The following is an 18,321-nucleotide window of genomic DNA, read 5'->3' on the forward strand; positions in this document are numbered from 1 at the left end:
TAGCATATTTATTATTATATGCTTGTTAAACTGTAATAATTCTGTCATATGACAAAAAAAATAATCATACATATTTTTAATAGTCACCTATTCATAATAATTTAAAAAATGGAGACAACATAAACGATGAAACAAGACTTTTTCCACCACTGGATTTGGTAAATGTTGTAAACAAACCAAGCAGGTGTCGCCTGGTGTCAGCTGAAACTCAGCTGATCGGAAGCTCCCCGCACCGCTACAGACGTGTTGGACTGTCTCAAAAAGGACAGGAACTATGATAATTGAGTTTCAAAATAAAATAATATACGAATGATAACGATAAATTATGATTACGCTTGTTCAGTAAAACATACCAATGAAGAAAGCAAGACAGCACAATCTGTATTAAAAATGAAAGCGTATGAAAAATTGCGATGCTATTCAGGAAAGTGAGCATTTACTGGATTACGCTTTTACTTTGAAGGGCACACAAGGAACGTGTTCTTTTGTTGTCATCTTGAAAACTTGACAGTTAAAGCTGCTGGCTGGACTGTGAAGAAATGGATCCCACCATAGCTGATACAAGAAGGCTTTTTACCAAGCCACAGAACCTAAATGACGCTTATGGGCCGCCAAGTAACTTTCTAGAGATTGACGTGAGCAATCCTGAGACTGTCGGGGTTGGCAGGGGCAGATTCACCACGTATGAAGTCAGACTGAAGGTGAGCTGCTCTAACAAGTAGCAATGTCGTTAGCTCTTAAGCTAGGCTAACGTCTTGTTTCTGTGGGCGAGAAATATAGAGTTAACCTCTTATTTGCTGCATAACTATTCTTTCAAGGGGACAATAAGAAGTGAATAATGGGACTGATAACCCCCTCATCAAATGTCATACCAAAAACATGGTCACATCTAGTTAGCATGTTAGCTAGGCGCCCTTATCATTCATTAGTAGTCGTACATAAGTGGCTAACAAACTGACTTTTAGTTGTGTATTATTTCCATTTCAAGTTTTTATTGCATTATCTGTAAAGTGTTAATGATCTATGATTTTGAAGCAACCATTGGGAACAGTCAAACTTCAGCTAACTAACAGTAACATACACACATGCATAACTATTTGTTGACTTTACCAATGATGTACCTACTACATTTGCATGCAAGTGGTCCAATTTACAATCTATTCATAACATATCCAATAACCGTCATATTGCTTATGTCATGCAATTGTAAAGTGGCTCAAATGTTTACTGCTGAGGGAAGAAGTTGAACCACACCCCATTTTTTGTCTCTGTGAACAGATAACAGCATTGGTTACACTAAATATTCGGTAGCCTATAATTATGAGTGAGCTGCATGATCTCACCGGAACATCTGTTATGAAAGTTCCACATTTATGACTGCTTTGCCAATTCAGATTGTATTTTTATGTATGTTCAGCAGTTAATTTCTGTGTCAAAAGGAAACAAATCTCCACAGGTCAGCTTCTCTGGGTCACAGACAGGATGCAGACTGTTCCCTGCTTCACTCCGAGCCAGGAGTTATACAAACGCTGACAGGAGAACCATGTCTTTCATTTAGTCAATTGAAGTAATGTGTAAAGCTTCAGTTACCTCGTAAATATTTTCATAATAGTTTCCTTATCCAGAGACTCGATACATTTCAGTTAAGGCATATTAAGCACCAGATCTGTGTGTGACAGATATTAAAAACAGTGGTTTAGCTCGCAGCTATCAAGGTACCGATGTACATATAATATAATAATGTATTATGTTTGAAGGGCTAAGATCATATCTCCTATCTCTGTACAGGCCATTAGCACGTTGCAATTCTATGTACTGACCTGCAACACAAGTTATTGAAAATATGTAGAAACTGAAAAACGGCTAAGTTTATTTCAAACTTGTACAAAGTGAAAAAAAAGTCCATCTTATAATCTGGACATAATAATAACTACTTGAATTGGTGACAGAATTAATCATGTCTTTTATTAATGCATTTTAATTTTGTGCATAAGAGGACTAAGTGAAATAGTGGCTGTGAACTGATTGCTCCGTCTCTTGCTTCTCAAGTGTCATCAGTTGACTGACACCCCTGTAGTTAGTGGTCTGCGCTTTTGATGATCAGTATTTATAGTTCCCTTATGCACCTTAAAGAAGGGGGCTAGAGAAGAGAAGCCGTCTGTGAACGTTGCCATTGAATATAAGGCTACTGTACTTGATTAGCGTGTAATAATTAGCATATGCGTGTAATCAGCATTATTGTGCACTTCATAGCCTTGTGTGACCCTGCTTTGCATACGAGCACAGAAGAAGCGGCGCATCCCTCACTTCTCACCAAACGTGGTGTCAACTTTGCTTTACGTCTCTCCTTCTCCGTTCCCCTCCCCTCTTTGCGGGCCTCACTTGAGCATAATTTGACAAAGAGCACCTCTGAAATACATAATGTTTCCCGCTTGAATATGATATTTGGAATTGATACAGTTTCACTTATCTAATCATTATACACCTCGCTCCTGTGGCTCTTTCTCATGTCAGTGCTACACTGCTCTGCAATCCAGCAGAAATCAAGAGAGCTCTTGTGGTCGCTCTGAGAGTCTCCCTAATCCCTTCATTGAGAGAAGAATAAACTGGGCTGGGGTGCAGGGAAGATGGAGGTTATTCCCGCTTCTCACCCCCCACCCGCCTTCACCCATGGGAGGCCAGTAAGCCACCCTGCACCATTCTGCCCCTCATACCACAGTAGCCCGGCACAGGCAGTCCACCTAAAAGACCACTATTCTTGTGTAAACTCGCCGTCATCCTATGAAACGGCTCCTCATGCGGGCAGTGACTCATCGCCAGTGTCCACAGAGTTAGCGCTGTCACAAATGGTCTAAGAGAGCGGATTATCATGTGAGAAACCAACTGTTTGCTCTGGCATCAGGCAGCAGCACCAGTTGCGTAGTCAGTTGTTGACATCGGGGCTTATATTTGTACTGCAAATCAATAGCTTCCACACTGCTCTTTCAGCCTTCTCATCTGGAACTTCACCGTGAAAGAAGCGGATATTGCCTGAAGAGACTTGTAATGGGTTCGATGTTAAAATCTGTTTCTTGCATCGGGTGTAGGAAGCATGCATTAAAGATTAAAAAAAAATATAGATATATGTATATAGATATATTTGGATAGACCCATAAGAGAGCCGTGGAAGGATTATTTTGAAGACTTTTGTTTTGTCTTTGGCGTTTTCCATCGCAAACTTTGGGACTGTGTGTTGTTTATGGATACGAGCACATAAAAGGCCTCTTATAGCTGTGTCTCTCACTCTCACTTACTCCACTACCCCTCCTCTCCTCACTCTTTCTTTTCCATTTGGGCATTGGAGCCGGGGCCTTTGGTCATTAATAAAATGGGGGAGAGATGGGGAGGGGAGGGGAGGGGGGGGCTTGTCAGACACAGTCAAGTGTAATCCAAAGTCTACAGCATCCTCTTCGACAACTATTTTAATGGAAATCGGGAACATATTGTATCAAGGCTACCATATCCTACTTGAAATGACAGTATCAAAAGTGGGAGTTGATACTATGGCAACAAAGCAGCTTTTTGCCAGCTCGGTGAGTTGCCGAGAGGCTAGCCTGTCAGGTCGTGGAGGGCTGGGGAGTTAGGGGAACGGGAGAGTGAAAGGGAGACCCATAGCCTCGACGCTTTTGTTCCCAGTCATTTTTACCCCATTTGGGAATATGATGCAATGAGACAGCATTATGTAGCCATTTTTAATGCCATTATTGTGCAAGGCGAGTATGTGTGAGAGGGGTTAGAGAGGGCCTGGGGGAGGGAGGTTTAGGATGCTCACTCTCAAACTTGACTTGATCCATCCTGCTAAAAGCTAATGCATGGTGGCCTTGCACTCCTCTCTGTGCAGATGAGTGATCTTTGTCTCCCCACACTGTTTTTAAGGGTTCTGTCTCTTTTCAACCATTTTCAATGAGCCCGAGGTATTGTGTTGGCCACATTATGAATAACATGCTCTACCTATAGAGCTCTGGCTGCCTCTTGCCTGCTCATAATGGAGAGTGAAGGTGGAATATCCACTGAGGGAAAGATACTTGTAGCTTTAAGCCCCTTTTTCTTTTTTTTAGAAAGCACCATTATAGGTTGTGAAGTATTTACCAGAGCCAGTGTAGCAGGACTTTTTCATCTTTCATGTTGACAAAAGTGATCAGGTTTGTTATGTGTTACAAAAGCTGGAAGAAACTAACAATATTACAGTACAGTATTTTTCTGATATTGTTCAACTCTTTGTTCTGTCTGGCTACCTTCACATTTTTGTTTTCTACTGATTATTGAATCATTTAGAACAATATAGAGCATCATTCATAAATTCCCTAAAAGACAATTTCTTTGGGAAAAACCCAATAGTTCTAAACATTTATTTTGACTGGATCCCAGGTATCCATTTACCATTTTCAGCATTGCCATACTCCGAACCAGCCCTCCCAACTCCGGTGTCGATTTTTCACAAGACATTTTGATTTCGCTAAACTACCCTGACCCCATTGTCTCTCTTCTTTCTTCTAGAAAGCGTGCGTTTTAAACCTTCCTTCTTCCTTGTGCGTGTGGGCCGCTCTCCCTCTCCGCAACACTGGCCCAGGACCCATAAATTGAGAAACCGGGTCTTAACCTCTAACCATCCATGAAGAGAACAGAGGCCCGGAGAAACCTGATCTTTGACTCGAGCGGCTCCCACGCACCGCCTCTTTCTGTGTTGTGTGTGTGTCTGAACTCTCAGTTTTCACCCCGATCCTCCCCTTGTCCTGCCAGGCCAATCTCTTAATCACAGGGTTCGACAGAGAGCGAGAGAGCTTTGTACCGCCAGGTGACTTTCTTTCCATTGTCCGCAGAGGAGTGGCCTGGCTGTTGTTTCAGTGTGTGACGGGACTCTACAAGTGCCTCGCTGTGATATGCCACTCTCTGCCTGGCCGATCTATGGATGGGTTTCAGTCACGTGACTCTTTTTCCTGTAGATACAATATTTTATTTTGAATTGCTATGGCAACGGTGCCTGTAGTTTATCATTTTGTACCCCTGGATGCGAATGTGTTCAAAGCAAACGGATACATGTGCACATTTTTTTTACACAAAAGCAAATCTGGGAACATGACCTATACCCTAATCTGGTCCACTTTTGAGACATTCTTTGGTACGGCATAGACCGGTCAATTAAACCACTTTGTTTCCATGTATAATCTTTTTTCTATACTTTATCCACTGGGCTTCCAAACTGTTCCTGACTTTCCAAAGTACGGCACATTGAAGTGAATTTGTCATTTGAATTGAAATTTAAAAAAAGGCTCTATAGGGTCTTAAATTGTCCACACATGTTCTGAAATTGTTTAGCAATAGTTCAGTTTTCTGTCAGATGTTATGGAAGTTCAATACGTGAATTTTCTTTAAAGCGTATAAAACGACGTGAATCCACTCGCACTCTGAAAAGCGGCTGCGTTAACTATTTGAAACTGCTTTTACTGCTGACGGCGGCCATGTTTTGTCGGCGCACATGACGGGATTATCGTCCCGGCGGTGGCAGATTACCTGTAACTGTGATCTGTTGTTGTGGGGATTAACTTTGTGCGCTCCACGCTGTGAGGTAACATGACGCAGCAGGGCCCAGCACCAGGGCGATAGAGCCACATAATCCACTTCTTCTGTGACCTGGGAAAGAGGAGGAGGAGGAGGAGGAGGAGAAGGAGGAGAGCGAGGGGAGTGAGGGGAGGGTGACTTCACCTGAACTTCACATCCACGCGGAGGAGTGACGGGAACGCGGGGAGTGGCAAAGGTTAAACTTGTAAAGAGTAATTCAACCGCTGTGCTTTCTTGTAAATGGTTGTTATAGTCATTGCATTACCACCAATACTGCAGTTGAAGACAGTCATTTCCCACAAGGTTCAGTGTTTGTTACTCAGATTTCCGTCCTCTTAGTGCTTTGGTTTGCGTTCGTTTTACCCCGGATGAATTTACTCACCTGTATGTTTGCCAAAGTGACCACAGAATCCGTAATGTGTAGTGTTTTCTTTCTCCTACTCGCAGCAATACCTCATCTACTTTTGAGTCTGAAATTGACATCCCGACAAAAGATGAGCAGACAAATCTATATTTTGGCCAAAGGAGGGGAAAAAAAAAAAAAGCATAAGAGAAGCTTCAAGGGCAGATGGCTCGGCTTATTGTTGCAGAAGAGGCAAACTAAAGAAGTCCAAGCGAGGGGAAAGACTCTCATCCTCAATTAGCCCCCTGAACGCAGCTCCAGCCTCTTCAGCGCTGCTTTATGGTCACCCTTTTATTTCTGATCAGCTTTTTACTCAGGCTTCTAGTTAACTCGCGGTCGTCTGCCCATCGATCCGTCCACTGCTCATACTGTATTCACACGACACTCACTTGCTCAATTGCTTTTTGCGTTTTTTTCTTTTTTTTTTCTTTTTTGTCCCCCTCCCCCTCTCTCGTCCTTATCCTCCATGAATTCTGACCTTCTGTCAATGTGGCCTGCCAATGAAATGCTCATTCAGTCTCTTGTCGGTACATTGTGGCGGCGTGGCCATGTGCTGTCAGGACAAGTGAAGAGCTTTGGCATTGTGCTGGGATGTGCTGTTTGCTTCAATGTTCTCCGTCAATGTCGAAACATCTCCTCTTTTTTAATATGAATTTCTGCGCTCAAGTGCTTGTCAACAGCAACTTAGAATTATGTTCACATCTGCGCTTTGGCGAGTGCGGGAAAATGGCAAAAACATTTGGAGAGCGGCAGACCTTGGTGAACCAAATAAAAGTGAACTTTGTCTTTTTGAAGCTGGAGGCCAGTTTTGAATTTCTCTTCTTGTCGGTTCAGCCGTAGAGGGTCTTTGTTTTTCCTTTTTTTTTTTTTTTTTGTCTCAAAGTCGATAGCACAAGGTTGAGCAGAAAATGTGATGTAAAATGGCTTCTTCAGTGGCAATTCTTCTTTGAGCTTTGTATCTTTATGTTCTAAAAGATTGTCACAATAAAACAGCTGGGCAATAAGCAGGTTTTTATTTATTTATATCACATACATACAATTGTGCCAAAATTAGGACCTGAAATATAATTGTAAAGTATTGAATTTGATTTCAGCAGACATTAAATCTACATTTTATTGAAAATAATGTCACTGATCGACTTAATGCATTCCATACTTTCAGAGAAATATAATTTAACAATTTTGAAAATTTCATCCAAATTAGTTACAATTTTTAGGGGGAAAAGTGCATAGATATTTCGCATTTGTGGCATTAAAAATATTGTTTTTGTCATTGAAAAGTATTGAATTTGACTTTTCTGCTACCTTTAGAAATCCTGTTCACTCTGAACTGGTCTCAGGAGGTTTCACTTGATTTGAGTTTAGATTATGGATCAGTTCAGAAACACTATTATAATGGCTCTCAATCCCAGTCAGGCTTTAACATTAGTGTCCGTCCTGTCCACAGACGAACCTGCCCATCTTCAAGCTGAAGGAGTCGTCCGTACGGCGGAGGTACAGCGACTTCGAGTGGCTCCGAGGCGAGCTGGAGCGAGAGAGCAAGGTGCCGACTCGTCATTGTTTGCAATTTCATATCCAGCTCCTTTCTCCGGGACATTTCTTATTACACGATGCCATTTACACGTGCCTTCTTTCCTAGGTGGTGGTCCCGCCGCTTCCCGGTAAAGCGTTATTCCGACAGCTCCCATTCCGCGGCGACGACGGCATCTTCGACGACTCTTTCATCGAGGAGCGACGGCAGGGCCTGGAGCAGTTTCTCAACAAGTAAGTTTTCTCCTCCGCAGCCACGGGGTCACGCCGGATCGGTACTGTTCTAGGTTTTTTATTTTCAAATCTGCCAAACAAAGGGACGTTTGTAAGCGCCGCTCGCTGCTGTAAGTAGCTTCAACTTTTTCACTTTTCTTCACATTGTTAACAAGTTGCCCCCTCTTTCTTCCGCAGTCCTTAACTCACTTTTGGTAATTACTTTGCAAAAAAAACGGCAAGAATAGGCAGAGACGACTCAAGTGTGCACCCCCTCAGCATCATTTTTCCCACATTTGTTTTATTGTTGATGGGTAATTTATGATAATTGCTGCTCAAATTACAGCGTGCGGTTGCCTGGGCCAGAGTGAGCACCTCTGCTTATTTTTGATCCAGTGTGTTCTCATATCCAGCCGCGCAACAATAAAAGTTACGCAGTGATTGTAATTATTTGCTTTGATTGCAGACTTGGCCATTATCTTTGTTTCATGTGCAAATGCTTCAGTGTTTCCTGTTGGAATATTAAGTGCGCAAAGACAGAGGGGAGAATTAAAAAGCATAAATATGTTTTAAACGGCCCGTGAGAATTGCATCGCGGCAATTACGATTTCCTCTGCTTCGGGTAAGAAAACGCCGCCATTGTTCGGGTTGCGATACAGAACTCGGTGATTGTGAGCATTGTGAAGAACAAATGTAAGAATGGCAGATAAGTGAGCAGGAGGAGAGAGAAGCCATCTTTGATTAAAAGCCTAACAATCGTAAAACTCCAAACGGGGTCAGGTGCATCAAGTCGCGAGCGTCAACATTTCCAAAAGCTATTAAACGTTCATCCTTAGCCTCTTGATCTATGCAGAGATTGCCGGCCCTCGAGTTGTCCCCCGGGGGGCACTTAATTTGGCCTGAAGTATTTTTCGATTTCATGTGAAGACGTTTGAATGTGTACAGTGTGATCTTGGACTAAAATGATAGGAAAATACTTTTTGGTCTCAGGTGCGCCGGCTGATTCGGCATCATTTTATTTAAAAGCCATTTGTTGCGCTAATGTCGTTTAGTGAATCTGATGTCAGAGTGGCCATAGCTCAAAAAGCACTGCCCCAGACTATAGTTTTGTCTCTCTACATCAATGATAATAACAGTGTATTATTAGATTCAATTCCTTATACAGACGGAAATTGTTAAAAATGCAATGTAACATCATTCCCCAGAAAAAAACAAAGAACACATTCACACAGGTGTCATGCCCATGGACACAACAACAGCACTATATGAGGCAAAATGCAAACCAAAACTAAGCAATGAATAAAATAGTCTAAAGGTTGTGTGTGTGTGTTGCAGAGTGGCCGGTCACCCTCTGGCCCAGAACGAGCGATGTCTGCACATGTTTCTACAGGAGGACTCCCTGGACCGCAACTACACCCCATCCAAAGTCAGACAAGCCTAGACCTGGACCCGGTCTGAACCCCACAACAACTGCAACCCAAAGCTCTCTCACTGCTCCAGATTCAAGAGTCAAACAACACAAAAACATTTCAATTTTTACTGGAGTCCACTGCCTGTACTATGTTTGATCGGTATGTTTTTCACTCTTTTTGTCAAGGATGTCTAACACAGCTGTGGTGAAAGTTATTTATAGTATCTTTATGTCTGAAAATGCCACTAATGGAGATATTATTATCTATTTATCATTTATCTGTCCTCAGTCATTTCTATAGTTACATGACATTCTGTGTATATGCTGAGCTCTTCTCCACACTGTCCTATACTGGCATGTATTAGCAAGTCACCACACAGCGGCCCGGGCCTAGACTCTCAGATCACAGCTCCTAGATCCTGTTTAGCAACGGCAGCACGTTCGTGTCATAAAGAGCACCTTTCCAATAACCACAAAGATTTTATAGCGAGGAATATACACAGAGGGAACTGCAGTATTTCTACTGGCTATATGCATATTGAGATTTGTATACTGCTGTGCCATTTTTGTTTATTTTGAAGATTTTTCCAATAAAATAGGTGAAATGTACTTCTGTTCAAGTCTGTTTTACTCAGTACATGTTTGTATTAATCACTGTTAAGATCGTATGTAACATGCATGTTTCTGTATACTGTATATAATGTATCTAACTTTTTTTTTTTTCATGTTTATCTTTCTTAGTTTTATTGAACAATGATCGGGGTAAGTAACGAGTAAAAGAATAAAAGGTTTACATTCTTAAGATCTAGAACAAAAGTAGCATAAGAAGAGAATTCTATTCCTTAGATAGATCCATGGATCGCTCATGGCCCTTATGTAGAACATGACATGTTACTTTATCCGCTTACGGTGTCATATTATGGGGCCATTTCCAATAATGAAGCAGAATAATAAACTATAAGTCTAAAAGATACCACACCAGGAACATTTGGATTTAAGTTTATGGATTTTCCCACAAAAACATCACTTATTTTTGTGTGTTTACAACACTCTCGTGTAAATGTCCTGATAGTCTAACTTGCTGACTGAAAATACGATCTCCACACCTCATGTGAATCACCTGTTGCCACACAGTAAAACCAAAGGTGAAATGTTGACACGTGCGTTTTACTTTACTCTTTTATTCCATTGTTACAACTCTAAACAGTTATAACTCCACATATTTACAGGCAACATTAAAAACACCACAGGCCACAACCACATTTCCAAGTGCTGAATATACTTTTCGAGTGTTAGTGTCTAACTTTACAAAGCCGACTTTTACACATTTTACCTCAAACGGGACGTGAACTACTTATTCACCAACACCTTTAAAATCAGTGTCACAGGATGTTTCCAGATCCTGCAAATGTTCTTCATCATAAATCTAGTTTGGTTTAGTCCCATGTCTCGGGACAGCAGCTCACATCCCCATGTTGTAATCTTTTTGGTTTCCTCCATTGGGATTGAATATAGCAATATAAGATTGAATTGGTCAAGATCATTGGTCTCATAGACACAAAACATATAACATTTCTTTGTCAAAGATACTCCCCATAGTCACAATATTTTACATGGTACAACATCACAATGTCTATACCAAAGATTGCATTTTTATTCATTATAGTACAAATACAGTATGTCTGATCTGAAAGTTATGAGCTAATTTTTACTAGAGCATTTGTTAAAAGGCTACTTAGTCAGGTCTTTCCAGTCTTTGTTTCAGTAGACCCTAAATAGGCAGAAATGGTACCAGAAAGATTGTGCGCTCAAAAGAGTCCCTTGTTCATATGTCCATATTTGAGCCTTTTCATTGTCCTTTCTGAGTGCTTCATATATCGCTGGACTTGTACATGTCAGAGAGAAGTCTGGTGATGGGGACGTTGCCGATGGTCTTCTTGAAGAAAACCTCTTCGATGGTGGACGGAGTGATGGAGCGGAGGGAAGGCAAGAGGAGCAGCAGCTTCCCAAAGCGACAAGGCTGAGTGGGGTACCTACAACAAAAAGCACATTGTTAGGGGTGTTACTGATCATAGACGTGAAACCTCAGCACAGTTTATTTAGACGTCTTTAAGTTAAAACAGAAATTGTGTTTTCCAAATTGCTAATATTTTGTTGGACCTTATGGCACACATCCGCTGACGTTTTTTTCAATACGCCTCAATCAGCAATGTTGCATTTACTTTTCAAATGATTTTTTTTATTTTTTATTTTTTTTTACAAATTGTCGTATTGATAGAGTTTCCCACAATCCTTTCAGTTTTTAATCATGCGCTGGATTTCAGTAGTTTGTAAAATCCCGATGAGCATCAGTTTTGGTTAATTGATTGATTATTGATCTTATGTATTTGCTGAATTTAATCCAAGTGACTTTTTATTTTTGGTTGGCAGTGTATTATTGAGCTAATTTATATAGAGCTTTACCACCTTTGTTATTATATGTTTTACTTCTACATACTAGGACAGGCTTGAATAAAATGTAGATGTAGTGTAAACCCAAAAGTGTGACAAAAAACTGGACTTTTGGCTCATATTTAAGCTCCAGCTGTGCATGTTGTTTTCTGTCATCAACACTCACTTACATATTCCTTAAAGCAAAACACACCTAAGTGGCAGGTGAAATTTCAATTTAGAAACTAAAACTAGTAAATAGATCATAATGAGGGGAAGCACTGTTGAGCGTCTATTACTGATGATGTAATCACTGTGAGCCTGTCCAATCACTGCACACCTGCAGCCAATCAGCATTAATTAAACTCTCATCAGCACCTGTGACGAATTACATCATGCTAGCAGCCTTAGCCACTCATGGTAAACAAACGCTATAATTATTGCTTTTTTATCCCAAGACAAAGATAGCATTTATGACTGAGGCGTTACCTTGTGTGTATGTAACTGTTGAGAGTTAGCTGCGCCTCATCCTGTAGCGCAGCAATGGCACTGGCGTTGCGGAAACTTCTTAATTCGGTGGCGCCGTGCGTGGGAACTGGAAAGGACAGTTTCATAAATATACATTGAGCCATATCCTCCTTCCCTTTGTTTGGGAAATGGTGTTGTTCTGCTCTAATGGCAGCTCGGCATTGGTTGAGGCTCTCACCGGCTTTGAAGGTCACGATGCATTTCAAACAGGCGAACTCGGTGGCGTCCAGCCGCATCTGCCTGAAGCGAGTGACTACCTCCTGAAGAGCCTGGATCTCTGACATGATTTTATTCAGCCGCTGCGAGTCCGTGTTATCATTGTTCATCCCTAAACAGAGCACAGAAATGGCAGAGGTTGGTTAAAATGCCTTATAGCCATGCCAGGTTTAATGTAGAGGTAAAACAAAGTGTCCCACCACTGGTTGAGAGGCACTGTTGCAAAATGATATGCATGTTATCAACCCAATAACGAATATTGTCCGCTTCAGCTTCTTTGCAGGTAAATGGACCCAGTAACTAGTGCCGTGAAGACTGGCCATTTTGCCACTGTCTGCTGACTTGGATCAACAGTGTCAATATATTTCCAGTGCAGAAAATAAACACCTAATGGCAACGATTTAGAGTCGGCTTAATAACCCACAACTGCAGATGATTCTAAAATGCTGCCTTATTCCTAGCACCCTTCCAATGGACTTTGTTACCAATAATCCCTATGATGATTTTAATTTGGGGACTTACCAGACACTGCCAAAAGTGTTGAAGAGTCCACAGGAATGGCCCACTGCGCTATTCCGAGAACAAACAGCTCCCTCCAGGCGTCTTCCAACAAAATCAACTGCAATGAAGCAACATGGTGTTTAAGTCATGAGTCACTGAGGTGTAGGAATAGGGAGTTTGTGATAAACTATTGCCATAAGCCTAAATAGTGTTTAGAAAAAATGTATCAGTTAAATAAATAACTCTTCAACTGATTTGTAAAACATAATAATAAAAAACGATAATAAAAGCCTTAGCCTTATAGCCTTAGGTGTTCTGTACCTGGTCAGACAGTGGCAGTGTGGAAAAGGCCGGTACGCTCTTGGCCCACTTGATGCTCATGAAGAGCAGGCGCGCTGCGGACTCGCACACAGACTCCGTGGCCACCTCATACAGGTACATGGGGGTGGCACTCACCTCGTGGGGGTACTGGGGGGCACAAAATACACATTGAGGTTAGCACATTGTAACGTCACAGGGAAAAGCCTCTCTTACAGCGCAGCGCAACAACAGAGGTCAAACTCCAAGTGCCACCTGCTTCCACATTAACAGGCTTTAGGATTTCAACCACAAATCTAATGGGCGGATTTGAGGTTATTATGGGCTGCTAAATCACTGCAAGAATGTCAACTTCTAACCCTGACAGAAAAATATCCTTCATGGAAAGAAATCAGGACTGACTGCCTGCGTAGGCACAGCATGTAAATTCAACTCTATACAAAAAAAAGGTTTTTGTTTCCAAACAAATTCTACATGAAAACAATTGCCAATAAATGTATATGCCTTTTAGAAGCCTAAACAAAATGTCTGTTGACAGCCTCCTACCTTGGGTGTGGGCTGTGCCAGGCCCACGATGGCCTGCCTCTCTGGCGTGGAGCCCACTGTGCTCATCTCCAGGTTGTGTGGCTCCAGTTGCGTGACGGTGGTAAAGAACGGGGGACCTGGCAGAGAGGATCCCGGGAAATGGGGCGATGAGCCGTTCACCTCTTTGTGGCCCCGGAAATATAGGGCGACCTGTTTGCGAATAGTGGACGTGCGGGGGCCCCTCTCGTGCTGTACGGCTGTGAAACGGGACAACAGTGACACGGAGTAAATAAACGATCTGCGCGTCGCTCAATGGACCCTTTATAGAAAGTGTTGTGCCCGCTCCCACTGACTGGAGCCACTTCACTTACAGTGACTGCAAAACTGGGCCCCATAATCACTGTCTCTAACAGTGTCTATGCTACGTGTAGCCTACTAAAAATGAAACATAATGACACGTATCCCTACATGTAAAAGAAAATATTTGAATTATCTCAACATTTAAGCTACCAATCAATTACAATGTGCTCTAAAATGCAGACGATTAAAAGTACGTACAACAACAATTGCGAAAGATGAGGCCTTACCATCTTTGTTCATGTTCACTTCCAGACACTTTTTCAAGCGGCAAGCGCGGCACTGGTTCCGGTGCGTCTTGTCCACGGGACAGCCGCCCTGTTCCGAGACACATGACACATTTTAGAGCGAGGTTCACGCTGCTCCCCGCGGGAGCCGCTCTTCAGGTGAGAGCCGCTTGTTGCGCGCTCCACTCGTCACATTAGATTGGATTACACCTGAGATCTCAGCGGCGCAGTGTTTAGCTCCACACTTAATGACACAGGCATAACACAATTAGGGTCATCAACAGAGACTTAGCACAGCAGCGCCTGTTGCAGAATGCAAATACAAGCCGTGCGTAAAACGCGTGTCATGTGCGCAACAGGGACGTCTGCGCAAAGGCCGCAGTACAGGTTATTACAACGGGCTGTGACTTCTCAATCACAAAAAAGGCAGAGAACACGGAGAACATGGCCTACATTTCTGGGAATCTGGAAAGTTATACTTTGATAACTGGCCTATCAATACCAACAGAATGATTAAACCAAAACTTAGGCCTACTCCAAAATACTGCATTTGCATTGTTTCGCATTATTAGTAGTCACCCCCACATATAGGCTGTAGCAGGTTATTTGAGATAAGGAGAACTGTCTCACCTGAGAGCCGGATTTACAGACGTAGGTTCTGTTTCTGCGGATGCTCCTCTTGAAGAAGCCCGAGCAGCCGTCACAGGCGTAGACCCCGTAGTGCTTCCCCGAGCTGCGGTCCCCACAAACTTTACACGGGATGTCCAGTATGCGGCCTTTAGGACACATACAAATGTATTATTCCCCGTGTCACAGGTTTCATGTCCGCAGCCTAAGTCCAAAACAAAATATGCTTCTTTCACGCTACGTTTTTTTAATGTGAACTTCACTTCTTAAGTATGCGCATTTCATGAGGATTTCAGATAATATTCAACATGTCTTGGCTGTCACGATAAGTGTTGACATCCATGAGCATGGGAATGCCGTTTATGGAGAAGTCCGCTGGGAAGCGTCATATCTGGGCCTTCTAAGACAATAAGTCCGGGCAGCACAATGGAGACATTAGGGAAAGTGTTAACTTAATGATTTTGGGCCATTGAAGCTCGTCTGACTGGCTGCATCTCGACAAGCTGCCAACTCGCCTTCATAATGGGACTCGACAGCTGCTTTATCCGCAGGTCTATAGGCCTCAGGATTAGGGAGTGACACCGCGTTTCACCAAACCAAATGAAGTATATGGAAATGGACCCGCCGAGATGAAAAAAATGTGATTTTTTTTTTTTTACCCTTTTCTTTTTTTGTAAAGATGTCGTATTCAAATGGCAGAGAATGCAGTATTTGTATGCATATGAGGCGAGCTTTTTTTCCCCTTGCGCAGGAAAAAGCCGTCTATGTAATTACACTGACGTTTTGCCACCTGCTCATTGATTCGCCAGTGACCCGTCAAAAAGGGTAGCATGGGAATAACTACAGCGCCGCAAAAACAATGACTTCAGCGCGGAGTTAGGGGCTCCAATTGGCGCATTATTGACGAGCACATGACCAGTAATTGTGGACCACTGGTACGTAATTATTCAAAGATAAAAAGTCAACTCTTCACAGAATTATGATGCATCTTGACACAGAAGTTAGAAATGCCGCTGTTTTACCAATTAACTAGGCCTACATGAAGAAATAAAATCGTCATTCTCTCAAATGTCTTGTCCCACACGCACAAAAAAACCTCTTGAATTGAATGCACAAAACCAAGCAAACATAAAGTTAAAATTGCAACCTTTCAGGCAGTCAATTAAATAGAATGAGGTACAATTTTGTTGTGAATGGGGAAAATGTATTTAACTTCCCTCCGTGGGGGTCCAATTTGTCCCCATTGTGCACAGTAATTGCTTGAAGATATATGGCATATTCCATTACCGTAATCACCATCAGGAAGCAGAGCAGCAAAAAGAACTGGAGGAGTTTTACAGAGCCCAGTCTTTACTGGCCACCCAGATTCAGAGACGCACGTAAAGACACGCAGCCCACGTTCATGTAGAAGAATATGTTCAGGCCTATCGATCTTTAGAAGCCATGAAAAAGGGAATATTCGGTAGAAATCCTCCCACAGGTTTTACCCGATACACATTGTTTAAAAATGTACAACCACTGTAAAAAATAAAATAAAAAGTCTGTTAAACTTGGAATAGCCTGTACTATTTATACAAGTGAATCACAGAAAATATGCTTAAAGGCCCTGTAGCTGATATTTTTCAAAGTTATTTTTCCCTCCTTTAGTGAAATGTAAAAGTAGTAATTTGTGAAAAGAGACTTTACATTTAATTACAGCACTTTTAAAAAAATATATATTTCCAGGAACTAGGATTCAAATTGTTGTTTCATTATAGTGACAGTTGTGAAATGGCCTCATGAACTCATCCCTGTGAAGAATTGGGATGAAAAGTGCAAAGACTAATAATTCAGAATGTACAAAACAATGAGAGCAAAACAAAGTGATAATAATGTACAGGGCCTTTAATGGACAAAAATAAAAGGACAGTTCGGGCTTGAGAAACGCGCGTCATGTGAATGAATAAATAATGATGACTGTGGCAACAAGTGTCACTCTGTGAAGTCTCCGCAACGCGACGGTACTATTTTACTTTTTACAAGAACGTAAAAAAAAAAAAAAAGTATTTAAAACACGTGACACAAATATTATTCAGAATGAGCTGATTTGCGTCCCGTGCCTTTGGTTTCTGCCACGCATTAAATACATTAAAGCACTCTAGAGAAATAAAGTCGAACCTGTTGTGTTCACAGTTCAGCTTCAACCGAAATCTATTTTCCTATATAAAAAAAATTAGTCAGCCAAAAAAAAGAAAAAAAGAAAAAGTGACATGGCTGTTTTACCCTTCAGCGTGAGTGGAGCGTGACACTTACTTGATTTGACGCTGAGAATATCCAGACATCCACTTGTTGATCCCGCGGGTTTGCTCATCGTGGGCGCAGAAGTTGGACACTTTGCAGATATAAATCCTTCGTTTTGCTCGGCTCGAATTCGACACGCGCGTTATGCGGTGCGTCTCTCACACATAGTCCCCGCTCCACACAGACCCAACCGTGTGTGATGAGAGCCCCCGGTCCCGGGACGCACTCCGCCGCGGATACACTGATGCGCAAATCCTCTGTCGGGGCCCAAGAAACAGTGGGAGCTGCTGCGCGAGGCTGGTAAAAACGCTGCGCGGACCTTCCGATGGTGCGAAGAGGAAAACTCTTTTAATCAAAGTTGTGCAGCGCGGTGGCGGAGGTGCGTTTGAAGCCAAACCCGAAGTGACTTAATGCTGTAGTTCCATAAGCCTCGCTCATTTGAGAGAAGTGTCAGGGGCAGGAGGAGGGCCTCGCTTCCTTCAGCCACTTGGCTTTCTCCAAACTCCAGGCTGACGTCACCACCGTGGGCGAGCGCTGCCTGCGTGTGCGTGTGAGCGTTGAAAAGAGCCCGGGCCAGCTCAAAACAAGCCACACGTGTTTTCATCAATCTTCCAAATATCACACAATTTTAAAAAAAACTGTCTCTATTTACCGGTGTTTGCCATTATAGGCCACTGTTTACAGGCTTATAGAACTATCCGCCATTTACCAACAGAATCAGAAAACATGTTGCCAGGTCCAAACCCTTTGAAATGACTGCTTCGAAATTGCCTAAGTTTAGATTCGATACATTTAGTTCTTTTGGCTTTTCATTATGAAGTGTGGAATTATTATCAAATTGCACCAAATGCTCCGAAACAGCACGAGCGAACGAAACAATGTTTTTTTTTCTTTTTTTCCCTCTAATTTCGTTTTGAGCCAGAGCAATATGTCTGAAGTTAATCATCAACACATCAACACAAACCAATAATGCCCTTTATTCTGTTTTACGCGCGAAGTAACCAACATGCATCGGGATGTGGTCCGCGCTGATCTTTACCTTTTTACCGGTGCTGTCCCGCTCTCTGACGCCCGACCTCGACAGCTTGCTGCGCTCTCGACGGGCCACTGTAGAAATCCATATTCCGTTTTAATTGTGTCCATTCCCACGGTGCACC

At 42.3% G+C, this 18,321-nt stretch overlaps 2 protein-coding genes across 2 annotated transcripts; one reads left to right on the plus strand and one right to left on the minus strand.

The window, feature by feature from the left end:
- Positions 1-514: 514 nt before the first annotated feature.
- snx3 (sorting nexin 3) lies at positions 515-9,763 on the plus strand. The gene is made up of 4 exons (XM_079572406.1): positions 515-701; positions 7,449-7,544; positions 7,641-7,765; positions 9,080-9,763. The coding sequence occupies exons 1-4, from the start codon at positions 540-542 to the stop codon at positions 9,183-9,185; spliced, it is 489 nt and encodes a 162-aa protein (XP_079428532.1). The 5' UTR covers positions 515-539; the 3' UTR covers positions 9,186-9,763.
- Positions 9,764-10,095: 332 nt separating this feature from the next.
- Positions 10,096-17,621, minus strand: nr2e1 (nuclear receptor subfamily 2, group E, member 1). The gene is made up of 9 exons (XM_079572304.1): positions 17,177-17,621; positions 14,888-15,033; positions 14,261-14,348; positions 13,695-13,930; positions 13,152-13,298; positions 12,852-12,948; positions 12,292-12,441; positions 12,075-12,180; positions 10,096-11,188 (listed from the first exon to the last, which is right to left on the minus strand). Exons 1-9 carry the CDS (start codon positions 17,232-17,234, stop codon positions 11,026-11,028), a joined length of 1,191 nt encoding a protein of 396 aa, XP_079428430.1. The 5' UTR covers positions 17,235-17,621; the 3' UTR covers positions 10,096-11,025.
- Between the last annotated feature and the right edge of the window lie 700 nt (positions 17,622-18,321).

Source organism: Gobius niger (assembly GCF_951799975.1).
Source record: "Gobius niger genome assembly, chromosome: 15".
NCBI classification, from domain to species: Eukaryota; Metazoa; Chordata; class Actinopteri; order Gobiiformes; family Gobiidae; genus Gobius; species Gobius niger.